The sequence below is a fragment of the Ascaphus truei genome, chromosome 5, assembly GCF_040206685.1.
Source record: "Ascaphus truei isolate aAscTru1 chromosome 5, aAscTru1.hap1, whole genome shotgun sequence".
In the NCBI taxonomy this organism is placed as follows: domain Eukaryota; kingdom Metazoa; phylum Chordata; class Amphibia; order Anura; family Ascaphidae; genus Ascaphus; species Ascaphus truei.
Window position 1 is genome coordinate 208,233,802 of NC_134487.1, and position 27,449 is coordinate 208,261,250.

The window sequence follows — 27,449 nt, forward strand, 5'->3', positions numbered from 1 at the left end:
GACTAAGGTGATATTATCCACGCCGGAAATCACCCAACGCGGTGCAGAGGACGACGTCGGATCAGGCGGAATCCCTGTCAAACGTCTGTGGACCCCGGGGTGGGAGCCCCGGGCAGGTATCGTTCTTCAAGTGTACCAACACTATACAGCAACGCAAGAAGCACACCTAAGGGTGGGGGTATCATTTGGGGACACTTGAGTGGAGAGTGGCCAAGGGCCTTGTATAGTGCGATTGGACACGGTGTGGGGATACACGGTGGTGGGAGCGGGGTGTATGTTATACCTTACCCAAATGCAACGTTGAATGTTATGTATAGTAGAGTATAAGTTATGCGCATATATGCAGTAAAGCCTGTCCTGTTTTACAACTGTGTGGTTACCGTGATTGTTTCCTGTGAGGGCCTCCTCCCACTCCGTTGGGATCCCTCCCAGGTGGAGGCGTTGCACCACGAGATTGTTATATGTATGTACCTCAGGCTCCCCGAGCGGAGGCTTAGGCTCCTGAGAGCCACACAGGTATACACAGCAGTAGTAGCGTCTGTATTCACAGGGAATAACCGTTACACAGGTATCAAGTATTGTATTCAGTATTTCTTTTTTCAACAAAGGTTTTTATTGGGTGAATGGTACAGGCATATAAGAATCTAACAACACATTGTCTTACAAATCTCTAAACACTGCACCTCCTGTTACACCAGAATAGACTAACCAGACTCACTGGGGAGACCAACCGTCTAACAAGACCATAGACAGTAACACAAAACAAAAAGGGAAGGGGGGGGGGGTTGGGAGAGATACAGCCTAGGGAGCACCAAACTCTCTATCCTCTCAATGGTCTTTGTCCTCACGGTAGAGCCCCCTGCGAATGGCCCTTGATCCTTTGTCATGTAGCTGCTGGATCCGGTCGACCCTACCTGTCCCCCAACTGCCTATAGTCTGTACCATCCCATCAGAGGAGAATGCATTACCATCTATCAGAGCAATATATTGGTGGCCTCCACCCCTGGGATATCCGACTGGGCCAGCCACGGCGACCAGACTTTTAGAAAGTTTGCGCCAGTGTCGTTAACCAGACTCGTCAACTGCTCCATCCGGCAGACGTACCAAATACTATTCCTAATTTTTGGGATCATGGGTAACTAGGGTTGCTTCCACAATGCTGCTATTTCGCACCTCAGGGCTGTTGCAAAATGTGCAACTAATTTGTGCTCAGATCTATTCAGCCCCTGGGTGCGCCTGCCTAGCGGGAACAACCAGGGGTCCAAAGGGACCGCGAGACCGAGAATTCTCTGTAGCCAATTCCTGATGGACTCCCAGATCAGGGCCACTTTGGCGCAACTCCACAGCATATGCAGCAAGTCTGCCTGTTCCCCACATTAAATAGAATAATTAGTGTACAAAGAGCGTTACTACCACCAAATTATATACTAAGAATAATAAATGAATAATTGAAAAATATAAAACAAAAGTGAATAAAGTCCAATGGTATAGTCCTGTGATACTTGTCCAAAAGCAGCCTAAAAAGTCCACTGGGTGTCTGATGTCCAGTATAGAATGCAAAACATAAACAGACCTCTCTGGCGCTGAGAAATAGACAGGCACGATGGGGATATGATGGTGAAAAGCTTGGATCTTTGAAATGACGTACCTCAGGAGAAGGAGACAAAAATAACATACACGCTACTATAGTGTATTATCCTGGGATATAAACTGATAAGCAAGGTATACAAAGGCAAAGGATTTAATGGTAATATTAAAATGAGTAAAAATACACGTGAGCACATGCAACGTGTTCACAGCAAATGACAACGATGGGTAATAATCTTGGTGACTGGTGTCAAACCCTCCTCCGCCGTGGGTAAAAATTGAAAACCTACTCACATCAAGTGGCTAGGTCCCAAGCCTCAATGTGGACAATTTCACAAATTGTCCTCTAAAGTCCTCTAAAGTCTCCCCAAAGTCCGCTTCCCATTTACTCCTATAACTAAATTTACTGTTGCCGTCCTTTGCAGGACAGACCACCTCTCTATATATCCTAGAAGTAAGTCCCTTGGTGTCTGTCCCTCTTGAACATAGCTGCTCAAAATTCGTTCGCCCTGGGCATTTTGGGATTTTAGTGTAGAACGCGCTTATCTGTAGGAATCTAAAAATTTCAGAGTTTGGCATCTCTTTCGGATTTAATTTGTTCAAAGGATTTTATTGATTTCCTAGCCTCCAGATGGTCGTGACTAAGCAGGCCCAGAGTGGAGGGTTGCCCACAAACGGGGTCATTAAGGAGTGCCTCCTCGTGAGGGCACACTTATACTTTGTACTCTCCCAAACTGCCAAGGAGCTGCCCATCGCGGTGAGCGGTTCACCGGCGGACTTAAATACCTGTTTTGGAAGCCAAATTAGGTCCTGTAACTCTACGGGAGTACAGCACTCTTTTTCCAGCTCGACCCAACGTCTAAGGCTTGGGTGCAAGTGCCACTGGATAATTTGAGATAATTGGGCCACTCTGAAATACGACAACAAGCAAGGTACCGCTAGCCCTCCTCTTATAGTTGGTCTAATTAGCGTGCTAGGTTTTAATGCGTGGCTTTTGTTACCCGAGACAAATTTCACCATAGAGGACTGCAGCCGGAGGATGTCCTCTCTGGCAACTTGTACCGGAAGGGTCTGGAATAAATACAAAATTCTGGGGAGAAGATTCATTTTTATGCTCTGGATCGTGCCGATCCAGGAAATACCATAACCTGACCATCTTCTGAGATCCTCATCAGAGTCCTTATTAGTCTAGGGTAATTTGCTTTGTATTGGGTGCTATAATCCTTGGTTATGTTAACCCCTAGGTATTTAATGTAGGAGGCTTGACATTTGAAATTGAAATTTACATCAATTAGTTTTTCTGTGACCTTTGGCAGGTTTATATTTAGGGCTTCTGACTTTGACTGATTAATTTTGAAACCAGAGATCTTATTAAATTCCCCCAACAGGCTAAAAACATTCGGCAGAGAGGTAAGGGGCTTTGATAATGTTAAAATAACATCATCGGCATACAGGGCCACCTTATGTGACTGCTCCTGAATTTGTATCCCTGTTATGTCTGGGCTAAGGTGGATGTGTGCCGCCAAGGGTTCAATACATAATGCAAAGAGTAGAGGGGACAGGCGACATCCCCGTCTGGTGCCGCTCTTTATCTGGAATTCTTCCGACGGGAAGCCCTGGTGCCTAACCTTCGCCGTCGGACCCCGATATAGAGCCAGAATTGCTCCCAACATTCTCCCTCCCAGACCAAACTCCCCCAGCGTCTCTCTCAGGTAGGGCCAATCAATCCGATCAAACGCTTTCTTGGCGTCCAGACTTAATGCCATTGACGGAATACTTTTCCTCTTGGCCAAATCGATTAAATCTATTATCCGTCTGGTATTGTCTGCCACCTGCCTTCCGCATATGAACCCCACTTGATCAGGGTGGACCAACTTTGGCATCACCTGGTTAAGACGGTTGGCCAATAATTTGGAGAAAATGTTGGTGTCTGAATTAATTAATGATAGGTCTATAACTTTTTTGTAGTCCTCTGGGTCCTTCCCTTGTTTATGTATCACTGAGATAGACACCTGGAGCATTGGGCCCGGGATGGGGGCACCCGCTAAGAAGGAATTGAATAGTAGTAAATGAGGAGCTAATATTTTCCGAAATGTTTTATAATACAGATTGGAGAAGCCATATGGGCCAGGGGCTTTAGATGGCTTCAGTGACTTCATTACCTCCAGCAACTCCTCTAGTGTGAAGTCTTCCTGTAGCGCATCCCTTTCCTCTTTGCTTAATTTGGGCAAACTTGCCCCCTTTAAGAATGTTTTTAGTTCTTTACGAGTGGTCTCGCTCTGAGAGACCTTCGCCCCGTCATAAAGGGTCTCGTAATAGGCTTTGAATTCCTCAACAATCTGTTTGGGATCAGAAGTGAGGTCACCTTTCCTTGTCCGAATTGCCTGAATATGAACATTTTGGGGCTTATGCAGAGAGGATAGATAGTGAAATTGCGCCATCTTCTGGCGAAAAAAACTCAAAAAAACCTGTAACTCGTGAGAAAATGGCGCGATTTTTAAAAAGCGCCATAAAAGTTTTCAGAATAGTAAAAGTCGCCAAACACCTGGCGAGAACCTGAAACTCGCCATGCTAATATATCGTGCTATTCCAGAAGATCCGAAGCGCGCAAACGCGCCAATATGTGCATTAGTATGGCGAGTTTCAAGTCTCCAGGAAAAGTTGGCAAGTAGCAGTTTTTCGGCGAAATGTGTAAGCAGAGGTAACGACGTTCTCTGCATAACACCTTCACTAACGGCAAATCTGTGGCTATTTTATAGTCATTTTACACTTTTTTAACGTTCCTCTCTGCATAAGCCCTTTTGTGTTTTTTCCTTTAGTTTATTGGCAAGTAGGGTATCTGGCTTATTCGCTTTTTCGAAAAATTTCCGCTTGAACCATGAGAGCTTCTTCTCAGCCCGGGATGCCAGTAGTAAATTTAGTTTTGTTTTAGTATCAAGCAACACCTTCAGAGTCGATGCTTGCTTGTTTTTTTTTATGAAGGGCAGATAGGGCGGCCAACTCTTATTGAAGCTTTTTAATCTTGGTGTCCCTCTCCCTTTTACGTCTGCTCGCCATCCCTATGAACTCTCCTCTCAGTGTCGCCTTATGGGCCTCCCATAGGGTGGACTGTGAGGTCACACTGCCTACGTTCTCCTGGAAGTACTCCCTGATTTTATCCCCCACTTTTGTTCAATCTTTTATCAATAACTCATTGAGTTTCCAATTCGCTCCAGGTCTGTCCAGCCTGAAATCAGAGCACCGCAGCTCAATAGGTGCGTGATCCGACCATGAAATATGGATTCCCGTGTGGGAGATCTGAGAAACCATTCTATTAGAGACAAAGAGGTAGTCTATCCTGCTGTACCTGTCGTGTGGATGTGAGTAAAAGGTGTACCCTCTCTCCCCTTGGTGTTGTTGCCGCCAAATGTCTACTAGATTGCTGGCCTGCAGCCCTCTGGACCATGCTAACCGAGCTTTCGGACGGAGATTAACCCCTGGTGTACACCTGTCAAACGTCGGGTCTAATGTCTGGTTGAAATCTCCTCCCACAATCACACAGCCCTGAGCCAGCTTGTCTAAAGTTGAGAAGAATTTGACAAGAAATGCTTTCGCTTGCTCGCTTGCTCGCTTGCTCGCTTGGAGGATAGACATTTGCCAGAGTAATGCTTTGACCCCTGATGTCCCCTACCACAATTAAGAACCGACCATTTTTATCTTTCTTTATTAGATTAATATTCAGCGGTACTCGGTTATGGACAAGGATTGCCACTCCTCTCTTTTTTTTTACTTGCTGAGGCTGAGAACCAATTTTTGTATCTACTGTCTATGTACTTTTGGGAACTGGATTTGGAGAAATGCGTCTCTTGTACAAGAATAATGTCTGGGTCATATCTCTGATAGTCTGTCAGGGCCACCCGCCTCTTCTGGGGACTATTAAAACCCTTCACATTGTGGGATAATATTACAAAGTCCTTACCCATTTGTGAAGATTAAGAATTGTGCTTTTCTTTGGGCTACGTGTTCCTGTGGAACGACCCTGTGAGAAGACCCTTTATCCAAGCTGATCCACACCAAATCTGTGCTCTCTGGCTGCCTGGGAAAGAAACAATGGGGCACACAAGAGGGAAACATTTAAACACAAACAAAAAACGAGTAAACACAGATAAAGAACAACCAGTGACAGACCAGGGGCTAAACTGCCACTTTATTTGACCCTCCTGGACGTCCAGCTTGGTTGCAGTCCTGGATGCTCTTCTTCCAACTGCTGACAACACCGTCCGCTGGTCCAGTGAGGACTTGCATGAGCCACCGAGGCGTGGGCCCTCTGGTGCCCGGAGACCCATACCAAAAGTAGGAATGGACCCAACCCCCCTCCCCCTTCAAACAAACTTGCAACAAATAACCACGTATTAACCACGACCCCTCCCTCTTCCTTTTCGTGGGGTCTCTATTGCGACCTAGAAAACTATACTCCCGACTATACCCTAGAACCTTAACCTAATTCTCCCTATACTAGCTCTTCACCTACACCTCTCCTCTACCCCTGCTCCCCTAAAACTCCTAAATTGTTCTGCTTTTACAAGCCCTCTCAACTCTAACCTCCTGCTCTCTCCCTACTGCCTACCTATTGTCACCTGGGAGGGCCCTACCTTTTCCTCTACCTCTATCCCCTCTCTATATTCCCCCTCCCCTCTTCTTGACCCTTCCCTCTCTTTAACCGCCCCCCCCATTAACTTATTATATCATATTGATTATGCAGTTTTGTAATAACCAGGTAATGACGGCGGTGACGTCACATTCAGTGGCAGCATCCGGACACTAGCAGATGAGCAGGCTTGTATTGTGCAGCGGCTTTTTCTACTATCTGCAACCTCATACCTACCGTTGCAGACTCTGAGTATATCTGTGGCTTATGTTGTGTGGCTCATGTCATTACCTGGTTATTACAAAACTGCATAATCAATATGATATAATAAGTTAATGGGGTATAGTGTGCATATCACAGCTATATACATTTTTTGCAATAACAGTAGGAACATATATTACTAGTGTATGATACACACCAGATACGACCTATTATCTGCAGCACTCCAAACTGTTTGCTGCAGACCCTGGGTACATCAGTGTATTATTATGTTGGTTTATGACATTATCCGTGTATTGCTACACAGTACTATCTATGTGATGTTCTGAATAGAGAATTTCATCTCCGTAGCAAATATATCACGGCGGTGTCTTTTGCAATAGCAGTTGAAATAGATACTGCTAGTGGTTAATATATACAGCCAGCAATTAAGATTTTTGGGCTCTATGATACATAAAAACCACTTCACTGCTACATGTGTATGACTATACGGGCAGACATTTGTATCACCTAACATTCTGAATATATACAATGTTCCAAATACCTATATAAAGACACATTGGGGCCTATGCAGAGAGCAGCGAATTTTAAAAATGGCGAATTTAGTAAAAAGTACCTTTTTTGGAGAGTTTTATTCTCCATATGCAGAAAAGTGCGAATTCTGCTATGTTTAACATGGATGCGTGTGGCGAGTTTAAATTGGCGAGATGCGCGCTTCAGAAACGTGTAAAAACAAATTCGCGCCTTTTTTTTCCCATTGCAATGGCCGCGAGCGGCATCTTCTTGCCAATTTTTTATGGCGAGGCAAAAAGGGTTTTATTGGCGCGAACAGCCGCTAGATGCCGTTCGCGGCTCTCTGCATTAGGATATTTTTAAAACTGGCGAGATTGAGGTTCTCGCCAGCCGCGAGGCGAGTTTTACAAATAGAAAAGAAAAATTGGCGCGTTTTTCGGAACTCGCCATTTTCTGCTGTTTTCTGCGCGATTTTCTCCAAAAAATGGCGAATTTCGAAAATTCGCTGCTCTCTGCATAGGCCCCATTGCTGGATCTCTCTTTAAAACAAAACAGGGGCCAATTAAAGGCTAGCTACACCCTTGTTAAAAGGGATCCTAGACAACACCTGTTACAACATTGTTTGTGAATTTATCACGTATATAGGAGCATTTGTCTTTTATACAAACATAAGCCCTCTCAGCAGTTTTCATACTATATACCTATAGGTCTGGATGACTTGATATTTATAAAATTATAGCTTGATTTCCAACACTTATTTGGTATCAATATCTACTATAGCCACGCTTAAATGGGGATTTTTAATACTGCATCTGTGTTTTTAAAGTCAATTAAGACGTAATAAAATGTTATTGTTTTTGACTTCTACGGTGATTCCGACAGCACTATTTGCTGGACAACCCTTTATGTCCATAATGAAATACTATATAGGTTTAGAGTGCTGCGTATAGAGGGTTACCTTTCTGATCAAATCTCTTTTTTGATCAACACTGTTAAGACTTTTATTTTTGCAATTTCTAATGTATTTTCCTCTGTTCCAATGTGGATTTCCTATGTGTTTATTGTTATTTGTGATGATCAGAACTCACAGGGATTCAGTAGGAATATCTTGGCCCCTTGGTAAAGTAAGGCCTCGTTCAGGGTGCCAGCTGCAGGACTCGGAGGGAGGGCGGGAGGGAGGCAGTGCGGCAGTTTGCTGGGCGATCTGTGTTTATCCCCCAGCAGACTTTTCAGCGTTGGGGAGGGGGTGGGGTTACACACAGCAGGGTAAGTATCGAGGTTGCAGTCATGAAATCATTCTGAAGAATGATTTCATTGGCTGCCTAGGTCCCAGTGACGCTGCTGCAGCTCCAAAAAATGAAATTTTCGTTTATTGAAACTGTAGTCAGCTTCAACTCCTGGCCTCGGAGACAGGGCGGTTGCTACCCTGACAACCAGTATTCAAATTGAATACTTTGTTTCTCACGGCAGCACGCCCTCCCTCTGAAGCCAGCACCCTGAACGAGGCCTAAGGCTTTTATATAGGTCCAGGAGCTTGGAGGAGTTTTGCAGTGCTGCAGCAGGTCAGTTCTCGGCTCTCACATTTTGTTTCTAATCCTTTTGGCAGTTTTGAAGTTAGAAGAATGAGCACACCAGATAGCCTTACTCCTCCTTCTTGGTCTATCTGGAGTAAGCATGGAGATGGAGTAGAGATGTGGAACAAGATTAGAAACAGATTATTGAGAGCTGATTTGTTGTAAGAATAAAGGACTAGATTCACTAAAGATCAATATAGCAGTGTTAAAATTTGGTGTTATTAAAAAATTGAATCCCAATGATATTTTTTTTAATTACCGCCATATTCAGTAAGAATTATTTATTTATTAATGGGTTGCCATATTTAGCTCATTTGCATGTATGAAAAATGCATTAACTGCGCTAAATAACGAATTTAAATCTGCATTAAACGGTGCAAGCAATGATGATACCCTATGATATAAAAGTTTGGTAATAGGATGTATTACAGAACCCTATGGTAGAAAATTATTTATCCCCTTTTAATGCCTGAGGTCACCAATGCATTGCATTGAAAAGGAATAATTTCAGACACAAAGTGGTTAACACATATCTTAAACACCCTACAAAAAAAAAAAAAAAAAAAAAAAAAAAAGCATTATATTATATGCAAATAGGAACACCATAGTAGCCAAAGTGCCAGCTAGTTATGGGTTCACAATGACTAGATGGCCACTTGGGCTACTAAGGGGTTCATATAGTAGTGTGTCCTACGTTGTTAATACTATGTATGTTTATTGTTTATTCTAGGTTGGGTAATCTTATCTTGCCTTTATATATAGTGGCCACTATATATATATTTATAGGCGAGATAGGACTAACAGTAGAAAAAAAGTGCAGACAGAAGAGACTATATAGTGTAGTTTATATATGCAGGAATAGTAACATCTAGATATTATGCATTCACAAAATTGATCTGTCTACAAGCTTATGACAATGATGGGTGTTTCACCCAGTGTTTATCATCACCAGTGGCACACTGGATTGTTGCTCGAGCCCATTGCCAAGCTTCTTCGTGGCATCTGGACCACCTGCATTCGTCTGTTCTCTCCTTTGTGCCACTGTGGTTTCAGTGCCTGAATTGAGCTGGGGGTTGGACAAGAAGCAAATTAGGCTATAGATTAACATTGAGGGTATTTAATGACAGGAGCATGGTGTGTTAGCTGGTAAATTTGGGTATATAAAATTGAGGGTTTCATACTCAGGGGGACTCCCAAATTCACGTAAGAAAAACAGAAGCAATATAGACTACTGCTTTAAATGAAACACAGTTTACTTACACAAGTTAATACAAATAAAGATTAGCATCTGTATCTGTATCTCTTATAAAATATGTGCTTGTTGTCATTTCTGTGGTCTTGTTCAGTGAATTTAATCAATTTAATAAAAAAAATTCAAAGTCTCTCAGGTACAAAACCAAGGGTAAACTGGTGCATAAAAACTGCTAGATACAATACTGTATATCAATCAAGAAAATCCCATTGGTTTCAATGGGAATGATTTGACTTAATAAATCGGGTGCAGTTTTTTTTGGCCTAGTTTTGCAGATAGAAGTATTTGATAGCCTTATTGTATGTCTTTATTTATATAGCGCCATTAATGTACATAGCGCTTGGAGTTGGTAATGTAGAAAGTAGTCATTATTAAACATAACTGCTGCGACACACTTTATTCGAGCAAATACCCAGTATGTACCTGGCAGATACCTGGAATGCGCCGCTCCTCACCTCAGACAAGCCCCGTTGCGTTTGCCTTCCCAGCCATGGTTCATGCCTGGCTGACGGGCGGCTGATCTGTTAAATGATAACGATTAGGATTTAATAGGCTGCAATGCTTCGCGTGTCTACCAGATGGCATAAATTCATGAATTGTAATGCAGTATATATATATATATATACTGTGCAGTATTGCAGCCAGCGGGAATAAAATGCTTCAATCCCTGCCTGGAAAATAACGCAATGCACTCGGGCAGAAAACAGTCACAAACCTAAATACACCCGAGTATACCCGAATTCGTGGGACTAGCCGAGCTCGAATAAAGTGTGTCGCCAGTGTAATATAGTTAAATTAAATATATAATATATTTAATTTTGAAAAATATGCAACAGAGCTAAATCTTAATGTTTTGTCACTATTATTTCTCAAACATGAACCCATCGAATACTGTATTTCTGTATTATATAATGTAATAGATGTAAGTAATGCCTATCTTGTCCATACATAATCTTGAAGACATGCTTTCTTTACATATCGTCTTATTCACTTGAATAGATGTTTTTACATTAAGGGGCCTATTCACTAAACTTCGATCATTTCAGTGCATTACTGGGCGTGTTTGCATGTTCTTACTGCACTATAAGAAATGTGTCAAAATGGAATTCACTAAGAAAAATCGCAAGTTTTTTATAGTGCGGTAAAAAATGCAACATCACACTACTTTGTATGTTTATTTTTTTCCCCAATATTTTATCGCACTACTTTGTGTTTGCTTAAACTGCGATTTCACTCCAGCAATCTGGAATACCTACATGGAGAGAGCTGCATCTCCCTGCACAGCTCTTGAAGGCTATCACGTAATTTTAATGTTAATTTTAATAACAGAGTATTGAAGTAGGGGGTCTCCTGACCTGTAGTCCAAGTCATGGGGAGTGCAAATATATATACATTAAAAAAAATAGAAAACACAAAAAGTCCAATATGTTTTTCAAATGTGTAAATAAGATTCTGAGTATCCTATAGAGTGTGTACTCATATACTCCTAGTTCTTTTAAGCATATCCAATAGAGTGGCAAAGTAGTATCTCTAGATGTCTTGGTGTGTGGAAACCTTCATAGGAAAATTCAAACCACATAGCATAGACTGATAAAATAGTTGTATCTATACAGTAGATAAGTAAAAGTATTGTACTCACATGATGCTAGTAAAAAAACAAGCATAGGACATATTACAAGAAACAGGCTGGGTTTTTTGAGGTGCTCCCTGCTCCTCTCCACAGCTACACTGTGTCTCCTGTCTCCCCTCTGTGGCTGGCTCCTGCACTTCCTGGTTTGGAGTACCCGGATAATTCACTGGTTCAGCAGAAAACTCAGCAGCACCGCAGTCAGCGTCCTCCAAAACAGCATCAGAAGTCACTTAACGCGTTTCACCACACCCCCCCCCCCTGGTTTCCTCAGAAGTGACGTCCAGATTTTTAAGATGTCTATAAATACCCTCATTGACCGCTGTGATTGGCCAATGTAGGGGAATACTCGGGAAAGTGCCTGATTAATAAATGGTAACATCTGTTACCATACTAACGCAACAATATATGCACAATAAACTAATCCTAAGTATAAACATACAGAGGTCCAAAAATACACATAATTAACACAACCATTTAATAAAATATTTTTAACAATTGAATGAAAGTTGTGACATAGTCACAAAGTCATTCACAGAAGGTACATTTGTGGTGCACACCACACTAACAAGGTTTAATTTTTTGTGAATATATACAGTGGAAGACCTTGGTGAAAAAAGTGAAAAAATAAAATATAATTAAATCTAATTAAAACTAACACGTGGTGCTGTCTTATCTGATTCCTACTACCTTGGATGATAACAATGGTTATTGTTACTACAGAAACTGTAGGATATATGCAAATTGTGACTATTGATAATATATCCTCCTGCTTAATTACACATATTGATTCAGTTAAGCCCACAGTTTATAGTCATGAAGTCTTATAACCAACAGAATACGTCTAAATGCCAATGCTAGTCGTATAGCCAACGTACACAATTTATATGGCACAGAATAATATCACAACATCTGGTGTAACCATGATCTTTGGAAGCAATAATAATTGTGTGCAATAGGAATTCACACAGAGGTGTGGTTGCACAGATAGCACAGGGAAATCCCTAAGCAGCTAAACTCGCATATGAACACTGTTTGCTAAATAACAGCACAGCTCCAACATCGCTGTCAAGTTTTACTCGGGAGTCCCTGTCTCTAATGAAAGCGATATCGATACAAACTTGCTAATCACTAGCAACAACATACACTGTGCAATGGCAGCATTATACTTAGCTAGTTTGTAGCTTTTGCACAGCTCCAGTCTCGGTATAAAGTACAGATCGTGTTCTACTGCATTGGCATCGGCTGTCTTGGAATCAGAGGCACCACGTGACGTGACATCACCGCGTCACTACGCCCACGCCCTACGCGTTTCTCTCCAGGCGGAGCTTCGTCAGGGGCAGGTGGATGACGGGATACAACAACTAGCTATATATTTATACCCTTTGCCAATTGAATAATTGTTGGCAACTGCTGCAAAGTAACTGCTACTCATGTCCTTAACACTCAGAGAGGGTCATGTATAATGATCAATATACATGTGTGCATGACAGCTACACTATATTGATCCTTCAGATACATCAATCAACCATGGAGATGGATGTGGAGCTGTTAAGAGAATCTTAGAAAAAGATAGCGATATGCCTCAGGGCACAAATTACTTTTCTGCTAGAATGTATTGAGTTTATACTGACCAAAAATTTATTTAAAATTTCAAAATTTATTTTGGTTCGATGGGGTGTTTTATCTTCAACAACGAGGTACAGCCATGGGCATCATGTTCGCAACAAGTTTCGCAAATCTCTTCATGTTTATGTGGGAAGAGGATTATATTTGGACTTGTACGGGACTTGGCGCAAACCTGGTCACATGTAAAAGATACATAGATGATATTATTTTCATCTAGAAAGGTACCAAATAGGGTTTGGATGTTTTTGGGGGTATCTGGATGAAAACAGAGTTAACCTCAAATTTACATCTACAGTTGGTGAGTCTGAAATTAATTTTCTAGATTTAACAATGTATATCGAAAATAATGATATAAAAACTAAAACGTATTTCAAGAAGGAGGACCGTAATAATTTTATCCTTCAGTCAAGCTAGCACCACAAAAACTGGATTGAGAACATTCCTTTTGGCTAATATAGAAGGTTAAAAAGGAATTGTGCAGACGATAATATATTTCTTCAAGAATCAGGGATCCTAACTGAAAAATTCCTGGAAGGGAACTGTAAAAGATCTAATATAAAAAATGCTCTTTATAAAGAAGTTCTATCAAAACTTCAGACAATACAAACAAGTGTGAGGTCCTTTTTGTCACTCGGTACAATAGAGAAGCCAGTAAAATGAAAAGAATACTAAACCAATACTGGCATGTTCTGAAAAATGATCCCGTGTTGGGGGGGGTCATATTCCTGAAAGACCTCATGTTCTGCTCAGAAAAACATTAAAAATAGATTAGCACCAAGTGCTTTAAGGAACAAAGTTCCAACTAATAAAGCCTGGCTAGACCTTCCTAAAGGTTTCTATAGCTGCAAGAATTGTAGAGCTTGCAGCTTCAGCTCCAAAGTAATAGATCGTTTTATGTTAAATATAACAGGCAAATGTTTCAAAATTGATAAACACATTAATTGCTGGACTAAATTCATGGTATAACTCATGGAGTGGGTAAGACCATACGCCCATAGAGAACACGAATCCTAGAACACATAGGAAACATTAAGAGGAGACTTATGACACATAGCGTCTCAAAACACTTTTCCTTGGTTCTTGATGCAGACTCTAAGGGGTTAACCTATACGGGTATTGAGATTGTCTTGCCGCACTGGAGGGGGGAAACAGAAACACAAAGTTAATAAAAAGGAAAACCTTTTGGATTCACCAATTGGGTTCCTTGATTCCATCCGGTCTAAATATAGACATATATTTCAGTGCATTTCCATAAGAGTTGTTCTCGTGTTTCTGTTTACCATACACTTAGTGTTAATTTGATTTGAGCATGTTATTTCTAACATTTGACTTTGGCCCTTCAATCTATATCAGTTACACTCAGTTTGACCATATCCCATATTTAGTTATTAGAGGAGACACAGTGTAGCTGTGGCGTGGAGCGGTGTGCACACCAAACAAGCCAGGTAATGCCAGCCTTATTCTTGTATCTGTTCTATGCTTGTTATTAACAAGCATCATGTGAGTGCAATACTTTTACTTATCTATACTATAATTCTAAGTTGGATTCTGTCTGTTTTTATGTCAGAAGCATCGAAATCTCAGAAACGGCACCTCGTAGCAACACGAAACTTTCACTGTACATTCTGCTGCGGATTTGTAGGTCAACGCAACTATTTTGAGATTCCAATGTGATTCACCTACCAAATTATGGACATTCTAAGTTTCCCTCTGCTGTCCAGCAATAATGTTACAGCAGAGGCGGGGGCGTGGCTACTAAGGGAGGGGGCGTGTTTGAGGTGCAGGGACGATGATGTGATGTGCAGGGGATTGAGTGATTTGAGGTGCAGGGGGGAGAGATGTGCAGAGCTGTGAAGGAGGTTGAACGGAGCTTAACGGGGGGGGAGCTCTGAAGAGGGGGAACGGAGATGTGATCGGCGGGGGACCGCAGCTGTGAATGGGGGGGAACGGAGCTGTGAAGGGGGGGTGGGGGAATGGAGCTGTGAATGGGGGGGTGAACGGATCTGTGAATGGGGGGGGGGAATCGGAGATGTGAACGGAGGGGGCGCAGCTGTGAACTGGGGGGGGGGAATGGAGCTGTGCACAGGGGAGGGGAGCAGAGACAGAGGGGGAGCAGGAAAATTAAAACCCGGGCAACGCCGGGTATATCAGCTAGTCTATAGATAAAAGTTTTTTATCAGTCTATGCTATGTGGTTTTAATTTTCCTATGAAGGTTTCCACACACCAAGACATCTAGAGATACTACTTTGCCACTGTATTGGATATGCTTAAAAGAACTAGGAGTATGTGAGTACACACTCTATACGATTCTCAGAATTTGATTTACACATTTGATGGACAAATTGCACTATTTTTATGTTTTCTATCTTTTTTATATATATATATATATATATATATATATATATATATATATATGTGTGTGTGTATTTGCGCTCCTCATGACTTGTTACAATGACTACTGGATTTAAAAAAGCAATCGCTACAAGGGTTTGAGCTGCTATTTACGATTACGTTTATTTTTTATTTTATTTTTTTCATCTAAATCACGAAGCCATTGGCTTATATATTACACTAATTGAATGATTCACTTCACTGATTTTCTTATTTAAGACATTTTCACTTGGTTTATTTTGCGCCTTTTTTGATAGCATTATTTTCACCTGTCTCACTCACTGGTCTCCTGAGCTTAACAGCATTAATTTCAGCCTCTGGGACCTCCTGCTTCCCGAGTTACAGGCCCTCCTATTGGGAGCCCACCATGTTTAAATTGTACCATGTCACATGACCAGGACCTTTAAAAGCACAGGAGATACCGGCACCCTATACCGGGGCCTGTAACTTAGGAAGCAGGGGGGCCCCGAGGCTGAAATAAATGCTTCAATACTCTGTTATTAAAATTAACATTACAATTGCGCGATCGTCTGTAAGAGCTGTGCCGGGAGATGCAGCTCTCTCCGTGCAGCTCTTCAATTCTGCTGGACTTAAATCGCAGTATTAAATATTTAAAACCTTAAAACAGCTTAATTTCCTTAGCGGCTAAGGCAATGAAGGGGTTAAGCCAGAGTACCTTGTTTATTGGGGTAGAGTGGGTGGGTGAAGGTGGTTCTTGGATAGGCCTACCAGGAAGGTTGCGGGACAAGTTAACCCCTTCATTATGGTAGGCCTAACCACCCACCCTGAGCCAACTACCCCCTTCACCCACCACCTCTACCTCCAATAGAAATTAAAATACACAACCCTACTGCCCACCCCCTCGACCCGTCACCACCACCAAATAAATGCAGTACAATAATGGGCAAAATTCCTATTATCCAGATCTGAATAATAGCTCATTTGCCTATTAAAAATAAAACATTAGCCAGTCAGCATAAAGTAAATTAAAGGTCTACTTACCCTGCCAGAATGAAGGCCATCCTCCTTTTCCACTGCATCCTCTGCGGCTTCTGTGGGCAGCAACATTAAATTGAAAATACGAACTTCCTACCACTAACCACTATGGTAATTAATGGATTAATCCTCCTCCCCTGCTACCCACCTGGGAGGCCTAACCACCCTCTCCAGGGAAATTACCCCACCCCCTTTACCTATTGATTGTCAAAGTGGTAAACCATGCCCACAATATGGGCATGAATTGCCACAATGGCAATAAATGGTCAACTTAAAAAATATATATAATAAAAAATAAAATACATTACAATTAAATAAAAACAGACATTTGCCAAAAAATGCAGTAGGCTAAGGGTCCCGTTGCACGCGTCCGCACGGCTGGCTTGCTTGCCGGCGGCGCGTGCAACTCGCTGTACCGCGATCTGCGGTCTACAGGAAACTTCAGTAGTAGCGGGGGGGCGTGGCCAAACGGGTCGGGGGGGGTGCGGCCATGACGTGAGGGGGCGCGGCCATGACGTGAGGGGGCGTGGCCATGACGTGGGGGGCCGGAGCGGGAGGTGGGCGGGAGTGGGAGGATTGACAGGGAGGGGGGGCGTGGCTTGAGCGGAGGGACCCGCTACTCTTCCCCCCCCTCCCTCCACGAGCTGCCACGGGCTGCAGGTAAGTAAAAAAAACACACACACGCAGGCACTCATACATACATACACACACACACACACAGACAGGCACTCACGCACTCATACACACACATACACACACACACACACACACACACAGACAGAGACAGGCACGCACGCACTCAGGCACACACATACACACACACACAGGCAGGCAGGCACTCACGCACTCATACACACACACACAGACAGAGGCAGGCACGCACGCACTCAGACACACACACAGACAGGCACTCACGCTGCTTTCACTCCACACTCCTCCCCGCTCCCCGAAGCCTCTCCTCCTCCCGCAGCCTCCCCTCCCCATTGGCTCACAGCCACACCACGTAACGCGTCGAAGCTAGGAAACACCATTCTCTTGTGTCTCCTAGCGGCTGACGCGCCACAGCGTGTAGTCAGCTGTGCCGCCAGGGGGGACCGGGACCGGCTCGCGAGGATTCCCCTGCTGGTGGGGAACTCGCTACATTGCCGCCCGCGCCAACGAGCGCAGCGGGTCCCAGGCCTTACTTGTCACTGTGCTTATCTGTACCCAGAAAGGGACATAGATAAGCATATTGCCAGTCAATGGGCAACCTAAAATAAAATACAATCAATCTATTTCTTACCTTTGCCGAGATTCACCCTTATTATCTTACTGCGGCACCAACTCTTGACCCAAGATGCAATGCTCCTCATGCCCATGATGCACAGAAATCCATGATTTTCTCTTGATTGAAGAGACGTGTCCGGTAAAGTCGTCTTTTCTTTCTTCTCTTCTTTGTAATCCAAAGCGGCCTGGAGATGTTGCTCCGATGGTTTCTTGGGATCAAATGAGATGGGACAGGCCTTATATAAACCCTGGGAGAAGGGGCCACTAACCTCTAAACAACTTATACCAGTTGAAAATTAAAATTAATAAACACACAATCCCAACAAGCTCAAACCCCAATCCCCTGATGGTCAGGGTTCTCTGCGTCATCACGCAGCCTTGATCGCGACGTGTAGCCGTGCACGAGGACATCCAGAATCAGCTGGAGGACTTGACTATTCCGTTTGTGGAGTTGGTATATAGGGATACAGGTTCATAGGACTCCTGCTTTTCCCATTGAGCACTTTTCACTCCAGCTGATAGCAGATGATCTAGCCGGTTGCCGGTATTGGGATATATTTCAATGCTTCTTTTAATCTAACTTTTTGTAAGTGGGCTTTTGTCTCCCTCTCCCCCCAATTAAACTGTGTGTTATGTTAATGCACTAGGGTATCGGTGCTCTTTTTCTCTTGTTTCTGAAGAAAGTTCATCAGGGGAAATTATGAAAAGGGAACACCAAAAGGTGATCCACAAAACCACACATTCCTTTGATGTTTGTTTTCGTAATCTAAAGGCATTTTTTGTTGTTTTTTTGTAAATACGATACACCCCAGAGTTCACCATTTGCCACCAATACCCCTGATGAAGTTTCTTTTGAAACGAAACATGTATGGTTAAGTGGGCTGCGTGCTGAGCTGCAAACCAGACTCTACCAAATATACATTCCTATGGATCTCGCAGCAAATTTCACGTGTCCTGCTGTGTGATTTCCACGGTATACATATGCTTTGGTTCCCATCGCAGATTGAATAATCTTTCTCACTGTAGAATGATGGACTTTAAATTGTTTGGAAATGGCCTTATAACCCTTCCCAGATTGATAGGCAGCAACAATTGGTTCTCTAAGATCATTGCTGATGTCTTTCCTCCTTGGCATTGTGTTAACACACACCTGAATGCTCCAGACCAGCAAACTGCTAAAACTTCAGCTTTTATAGGAGGTGGTCACACTTGCTCATGATCAATTAATCAAGGGCATTTGATTAGCAGTACCTGTCTGCTACTTAGCATCTTAATTCCTATGGAAGCACTAAGGGTGTACTTAGTTTTGCACACATGCTTCTCGGTTTTGGCTTTATTATTGTTAAATAAATCATGACAAAGTGTAATATGTCATGTGTTGTTGTTCATCTGAGGTTGTATTTGCCTAATTTTTAGACCTGCTAAGGAACAGATGATTGTTATTATGTCCTGATATGTAAAACCATAGAATTCCAAGAGGGTGTACTTTCTTTTTCACATGACTGTATGTATGTGTGTATATATATATGTATCTATGTATATATGTATGTACGTATATATACAGAGGCGGCACACTTTATTCTAACTCGGCTCGAGCCGCAAGCCAGGAGGTTTCCCGGCTTGCTCGGTTTTTTCCCTCGGCGTCGCGCGGTCACGCTTTATCAGGAGCCCTGGGTTGCTGTAATGTGGGGGATGACGGTGGGGGACTCCGACGGACCCGGAGAGGGGAGGGGGAAGCCCCGATCGAAGGACCGATCCTCCGAGGCTCCGGCGCGCGCACGGGACACCTCGGCGCGCGCCCGGTATCTGTCGCGGCCGAGACCGGGTAAGTGTTAGAATAAACTCAGCCGCGACAGTGTGTGTATATATATATATATATATATATATATATGAAAAAAATCACACTCAGTTGGCACACTGTAAACAAATGAAAAATGCTGATGCTTGTCCCATATGCACATGTAAAAAATAGATTTTACCAGATTGGAGTCCGGAAAAAACGAGACAGCACACAGTCCAGTAGTTCCAATGAAGCTGTATTCAGAGTAACATGGCACCACCTCCAACGTTTCGATCACCCAAGCGTGACCTTCCTCAGGGACGTGCAATAAGTGAATGCTACAGATCCCCCTTATGTACCCATGCTAATTAAACAATAAAGTGAAATCACCCGTGTAAAGACAAACTTACCCGCAAAACCGCGCTGCTGTGACCCGCAGGGATGTGTTGGAACGCATCGCCATCTTGGATATGCTAAACAGACTGTCCGAAATCAACTACGGTGGCTGGTGTAGCACATATAACACACACAGCAAACCTAGACACACTCCGCGCATGCGCGAGTTCCACCGTGTCTCGCTAATGCTGTACTGGCCTGCAACCTAGAGATCACTGTGTCCTTGTAATAGCGGTTCGCGCATGCGCGAGTCCCACAGTGTCCCATGATGTACTAATGCATAATGCCTGTGTCTCCATGTATGTCTGACTGCGTTCCTATTTCAAGCATAAGTGTACATGCGCAACGCTGTGACCTACACTTCTAATGGTCAGCGTGACGCTGGCACAATGAGTAGGACTGGGGATATTTGGTGCAGCCACAGAATGGGCTACATTCCATAACTGCAAATAAGATATAAAACCCTATTATGCGATGTACTAATGGCATTTCAAAAGTTAGCATCATATCCAAGAGGACATGCTCCAACACATGACTACATAGCCCACAAGAAAAAATTAATAAATAAAAAACTAACATGTATAAAAATATGTGCATCACAATATGGTGTAATGTTTTAACTGAACCACTATAATAAATACTATAATTACATTGACCAATACAGTCTAAAATCGACAAAAATGATACCATGTATGGTCAAACCAATCCATTCCTAAATAGAGGGACCATTAGGCATATGGTCTAACATGACATAATCAAAAAGACAAGAGTACGTCCAACTGGAGCAATGATAAACGTCGCACTCCACTAACTATCTCTGTCCTGGAACAGCATATCACTAACATGCTGAAACAACATATTAGACATTTTACAATATCAAATGCATCATGATGTATCAGAATTCTCGAAGTGGGACAATATAAACGAGCTCGATGCACACACCATAACCCGGGAGTGACTTTGTGAGGATAACATAACAAGGGCACATAAAGATATAACACATAAAGGAGAAAAGAAAAAAACTCAAAACAACTATACAGAAAACAGTTTTTCATCAAACTCAAAATGTCAAGATCAAGATTCCATTACAAGAAACAACCCAACGAAAAATCTTCGTTTAGGCCAAAAGGTGCCACTGTCTTTAGCTGAAAGATATGCCTCGCTTCACTTTGCAGTAAAAGTCTGTTTCTATCGCCCCCTCTTGCGGGCGCTTGAATCTGCATAATGGGCATGCACCTAAACGTTGCCAAAGAATGTTTGAAGTCCCTGAAATGTTTGGCAACAGGGAGACATTTAAACTCCAAATCCTTGGCGTCTGTAGACAATGCTTTTCGAATTGTAGATCGATGAATGGCTATGCACTCTTTGAGCATCCGCACTGTTTTCCCAATATAGAGTAAACCACATGGACATTTAATCAAATATATGACAAATTTTGATTCACAATTCAGATGTTGGTGAATTTTGATTTTAGTCCCACTATGTGGATGGCAATAGAAAGGCCCCACCTGCATGTACTGGCAGTTTGTGCACCCCTTACACCTGTAAGCCCCAGGTTTTTGAACTAGCCATGTTTTGTCCTTGCTATATTTGTCAGTTGGATCTGCTTGCGTGATCATATCCCCAATGGACGGACCACGGCGGAAACAAAACAAGGGGGGTTCACGAAAGTGTTTGCCTATCTTGTCATCGTTTGGCATGTTTTAACAATTATCTCTAATGCTGCGTTGTGTGCATGGGGATGCAGTGCTGAATGTGCTAATAACATTGAATCTTGTTTTGTTAGTTTGCTCTCCCAAATTGATGTTTGCACGATCTACGTTGTCTGTTAGGATCACACGGTCAAGGGCATCTTTGACATCGACAGGGCTGTACACTGGACTGTATCCAGTGATTTGTCAACCACTGTGTATATATATGCACACACACACACACACACACACACACACACACACACACACACACACACATATATGTATGTATATATATGTATAACATACTGGACACCTAACAAGCTCCTATTGAACCCCCAAAATAACTACAACATATATATAAGCATATGAGTGTCACAGAGGAGTGCTACTGAGCATGGCAATATATATATATATATATTTAAAACCAGAGACAGAACATAACTCCATAGCATCTCCCACTCAGGGGAACTTGCTTGCTTGCAGTATGGTTGTGACAAATCTAATACAGAGTGCTTTTCCTGGTAATGTACAGGTTATTAAAAGCTTCAATCAGACTTAGAACTTTGCAACTAATATTGACAGATTTATTATAAATCATTATTCCTGGTATTGCACAGGTTATTAAGAATTTATATTAGTGTTAGGGACCCCTGGAAATGTGGTCTGCCGTGCAGTGGCTCAGGGGCTTACAACAATTTTGGCCAAAAATGTTAAACTAAAAGACCATTTTATTTAATAGATATTTATACATATATATTTAGGCACTGTACCGTGTATGAGTTTCACTGGGTATATATATGTGTGTGTATGTATATATATGTATATATATATATATATATATATATATATATGTATATATATATATATATATATATATATATATATATATATATTATATATATATATATATTATATATATATATATTATATATATATATATTATATATATATTATATATATACCGTATACTGTATATATATATATATATACGGTATATATATATATATATATATATATATATATATATATATGTCAATGTTGACAGATGGCACTCACTTGTATCATAGTTTTGTTGTTGCTTGTCCCGTAATTATAAGATAAATAAAGTATCCTTTCTGGGCAGATCCTTCTCAGTAGACTTTCCAGAAAGAAAGAGACAGCACACAATTTAATCCAATTTCAAGATGTATTGCAGGTAAATGGCACACACACCGACGTTTCGGTCCTACAAACATGATCTTTCTCAAGGGAGTGCTCAGATAAAGTGACAAAGACACACCTATATACCCATAATCCCAAGTAAAACACATCAATTATGGATAAAGCCCGCAAAACGGTGCAGCTGTTGTGGCTCATTAATGAGGGCTTGATTGCAAGTGGCATCACCTGTTGCAGGAGTTGGTGGTGAGGGGACAGCAGCTGATCTCCTGCTTGCAGTAGCTGAAGCGTCTCTGGTAGCCATGATGATGAAGCCTGTGTAGCTGCTAGAATAACAGCCTTAATTGTTAATGACATCACGTCAATGCAGGAGTTTTGTGAGAGAGACACATTTGATCCCTGGCTCACCGGCTGCCCTAGCGTCTGCGGAAGCCATGGTGATCACCAACCGAGTGTGCATGCTTAGCGCTTGTCTCACAGCCTATAAAGCAGCTGCAGGGGTTATATTGCTTTAACACAAAGGGAAAAACGAAAGTAAAGTGCAAGTGAGGGGGAGGGGAGGGAGGGTTAGAATTGTGTAAGCTATGAAAAGACATCTAATGACAAAAGTCACAGTCACATTAATCCTTGTCTTTGAAGGGATATAAATATAAATCCTTGCTGCTGATTACTGGTCTTTGAAGTGGAAGCACGCTTTATATCCTTGGGATCAAAACAACATGGGATGTCATATATAAATCCTTGTGATCTCTATCATGTCCCATGGTAAGCACCGATCCATCACATTAATATCTGATGTAACGCCTCATAGACCATCCCTGAGAGAACATGAGTCTCAGAGGGGCTGGTATAATTTATATGAAACAACCCAACTTGAAATCCTCATTTAAGCCATGAGGAGCCATTGTCTTCAATTCGAAAATCATCCTGACCTCCAACTGTAGAAGCAGTTTATTTCTATCTTCACCCCGCGTAGGAGTATTTGCTTGAAGAATTGGCATACACTTAATTGCTGCCAGACTGTGCCTATATTTTCTGAAGTGTCTGGCTACTGTCAGGTAGTTGAGATCCTCATCTGTGCTCTGTAATGCTCGTGCTGCCCTCAAACCAGACAAGACAACAATACTGAGGTGGGAAGGAAGAATACCACACACCCACAGCAGCGGAGGCATGCCCAGAGGGTGGTAGTTAGCGTTGCCGGATCTGGGCTGTAGATAGAGGGTTCGTTGGTATACTCGCTGGGTCCTTGTGACGGTTCAGGAGATTCCTTCCCCTCCATGTGTCCCTGGCACTCCGCTCCTTCCTACCTCTCCTGTCCCTTCCTTGCCTCCCCCTGCTATTCCCCCTTCCTCCTCCCGCATCTGTCCCTCTGCGGCAGCCACTGACGCTCTCCCGGCTTCTGCGCGCGCTCCCTGCAAGACACGCGTGCCTTCTCGGTCTCCCGCTCCCCGTTGCGGTGCTCCCCGCTCACGCCCCCCCTCGGCTCCAGTTCCGGTCCCCTTACCTCCTGCAGTCTCTCCTTCTGTCCTTCCTCCACCCTCGGCAGGTGCCCCCGCGCCTCGTGACGCAGCCTGTGCGCGTGCACTCTAACCTTACAGAGGGCGCGTGCACACGCTCCTCTTGTAGGCTTTCCCAGACCCCTGGCTCCTCCTCTCATGCTCTACAGGCTATCTCCCTCACTGGCTCACCTGTCTCCTCCTCGTCACCTATCCCTGCTGTCTCCCACTTCACCCTCTGCTCCTCCTCTCTCTCCCATTGGTATTCCCTCCTTTGTAACCCCTGTCTGTCCTCTCTCTCATTACTCTGCATAGTTCTTTGTAACCTCTGTGTGTGCAATCCTATGCTTGGCTCTCCTGTGTTTTCCAGCTTCTGTTCCTGCTCCTGCTTACCCCTGGATTTCCCTGGCTTGACCTCTGCTTGTACTGGATTACCCTGCTCTCTACAGCCCCTGAACCCTGCTTACGGACACGACTTTGCTGACTTCTGTGATCCCTGGACTCTGGCTTACGAACATTACGATCCTGCTCTCTATATCCCTGGACTCTGGCACATGGACATCACTACTCTTACTCTGAACCCCAAAGGCGTTGCAAGTATAACAACCATCTTCCTACAGGCCCGGCAATGCCATACCACACTCCGGGCACGCCCTTACTGCTGTGGGTGCATGGTAAAACCCTCCCACCTCAGTTCTGAGGACTGGCCAGGTCTGCGGGCATACAGGCGTTACAGTCCTGGGCAGGAGATAGCAGAATTGTTGAAGTCTGTAAGCCAAGGTCTGGGGTTAGAGAGAACAGCGTAGTCCATATCCGTGGAGCTGAGTTCAGGGTTAGAGAGGTACACGAGGTCGAGGGTATGCCAAAGTCCAATTCCAAAGAGGGTTCGTAGGCAGGCCGGGTCAATAACAAGGTAGAACCTGAAAGACAAGAGCAAGGCACAAGACACTGGACAGCACTAGGCTACGAGGAATTATGCTGAGCACTGACTGTGAGTTGTAACCGGATATTTAAGGGACCAGGAACCAATAGGAGAGGGGGCGGAACAGAGGCGCAGGAGACAAGGAGGTCATTAGTACTTGCCGCACGGCTCGTGATCATGGCGCGACATAACACGTGCGGGCCGCGCTCGCAGAATGCGTGACGCGCCGGCGGGGGTCCAGTTGAGCTCTGTTGAGCGTGCACAAGAGGAGCGGGTACGCGTGCGCTCTAAGGAGAGCGGGGTTGCGCGTATGGGCAGCGGAGGCAGCAGCAGCTGTGGTACCACGAGCCCCAAGGGACGTGCTCCCCGATTCCTTACAGTACCCCCCCCCCTTGAGGATCGGACTTTGGACGAACTTCCTAAGGCGTGAGTGGAGATTTCTGGTGAAACGTCCGAGTAGGGTTGAAGTGTGGATCTGATGCTGTGGAACCCAAGAACGCTCCTCTGGCCCGAAACCTCTCCAGTGGACTAAGAATTGAACCTTACCTCTGGAGAATCTGGAGTCGATGATAGACTGTTTCTCAAATTCTTGTTGACCCTGAACCGTGACGAGGTGGTCTTTGAGAATGGTCAGGGAATTGAGAACTCCGGATGAACGGCTTTAATAGCGATACATGAAAGACCGCTGGGATTCTCATTGAAGGAGGTAATTGAAAGCGGTAAGCCACAGGATTTACCTGTTCGATAATCGTGAAAGGTTCTTGGGGCCAACTTCAGAGTGGGAGTCTTCAACCTTATGTTCCTTGAAGATAACCAAACCTTGTCTCCTGGCCTATATCTGTGTGCCTTTTGACGCCTGCTACTGTGAGAGCAGCCCTATTGGCTGTATGTTCTGTTATTATGCGCATGGACAGCCTCCGACATGACCTCCTGAATAAGCACGTGGTGCGAAACGCGTAGAGGTCACGGGAGGCTGTTCTGCGCATGTGCACGCCAGCTGGAGGGAGACTGTCTGTGAGTGCGAGCGGAAGGGATTTTCTGCGGAGTGATCACAGTGTCCAGACCGTTGGTGGTCGTGCCTGCCATCCGCTGCCTCTCACTGTTAGTACCCCTTCCCCTTGGCGTGGTTTTTATACCAGGGTGCTTGCCACTATTGTCTGACACACTTTTTTGGTATCTGTTTACCCTATATAGTATGGTTCTTATATAGAACTCTCTGGGGGGTTTTTCCACTCACGGGGGTTGGTTCCCAGTAGTATGGGACTTTTTATCTTTATTTTTATTATTATTATTTTGTTATCCTTTTTTATTAATTGATTCTTTTTCTGTATGCAGTGATTTATATGTAATTGTTGTATTGTATTAAATATTATTTTATGGTAATCTGTGGAGCGCTTTTGCGTACAATTTGTTCTTAACCTAAAAAAGAGGTGGAGGACTGGTGAAACATACATTTTTTCATCTTAGCGTAGAGTTGATTCTTGTGCAGGCGAGAGAGAACAAGCTTGGTGTGTTGGATGTGCTGGTCTAGAGACTTTGAAAAAATGAGAATTTCATCCAGATACACGATAACAAAGATATTGAGGACATCACGGAAAATTTTGTTCACGAATTCCTGGAAAACCGCCGCTGCATTACATAACCCAAAAGGCATCACCAGATATTCGTAAAGGCCGTCGCGTGTATTAAGGGCCGTCTTCCACTCATCTCCTCCACGTATGCGAATAAGGTTGTAGGCTCCATGGAGATCGAGTTTAGAAAAGATGGTGGCACCCTGGGGGCGGTCAAAGAGTTCCGAGATGAGCGACAAAGGATAGCATTTTTTCAGTGTAATCTTGTTAAGACCTATGCATGGGCGAAGTGAACAATCCTTCTTCTTTAAGAAAAAGAAACCAGCTCCCGCAGGGGAGGTAGAATTTCTAATAAAGCCTTTCTTGAGGTTCTCCTGAATATATTCGGACATGGCTTTAGTTTCAGGAAGGGACAAAGGGTAGGACCTGGCCTTGGGAAGGATGGCACCGGGCAAAAGAACTATGGGGCAATCGAAAGGACGATGGGGGGGAAGAGTTTCTGAACGGACTTTGTCGAAAACATCCAAAAATTTGGAATAAACCTCGGAGAGAAGGTTTACCAGGTTTGGTGGTATCTAGACCAGCTAGAATCTTTACTGGGGTGATCGTAGTCTCTTTAAGAGAGAAATCCCATTGTATGGTTTCCTTAGCCGTCCAATCTATAAGGGGATTATTACGCTGTAACCAAGGTAACCCCAGGATTACCTGCACTGAAGGAGAATTTATTACATCCAGGGAAATTTCCTCCGA

General features: G+C 43.4%; 1 protein-coding gene across 1 annotated transcript in view; it reads left to right on the forward strand.

The window, feature by feature from the left end:
• Positions 1-8,715, forward strand: part of CYSTM1 (cysteine rich transmembrane module containing 1) — a 97,863-nt gene extending 89,148 nt beyond the window's left edge. The window contains exon 6 of the mRNA XM_075601616.1: positions 8,553-8,715. Coding sequence (XP_075457731.1) covers positions 8,553-8,572 — 20 coding nt within the window. The 3' untranslated portion in view covers positions 8,573-8,715. The remainder of the gene's footprint in view (positions 1-8,552) is intronic.
• Positions 8,716-27,449: the final 18,734 nt, after the last annotated feature.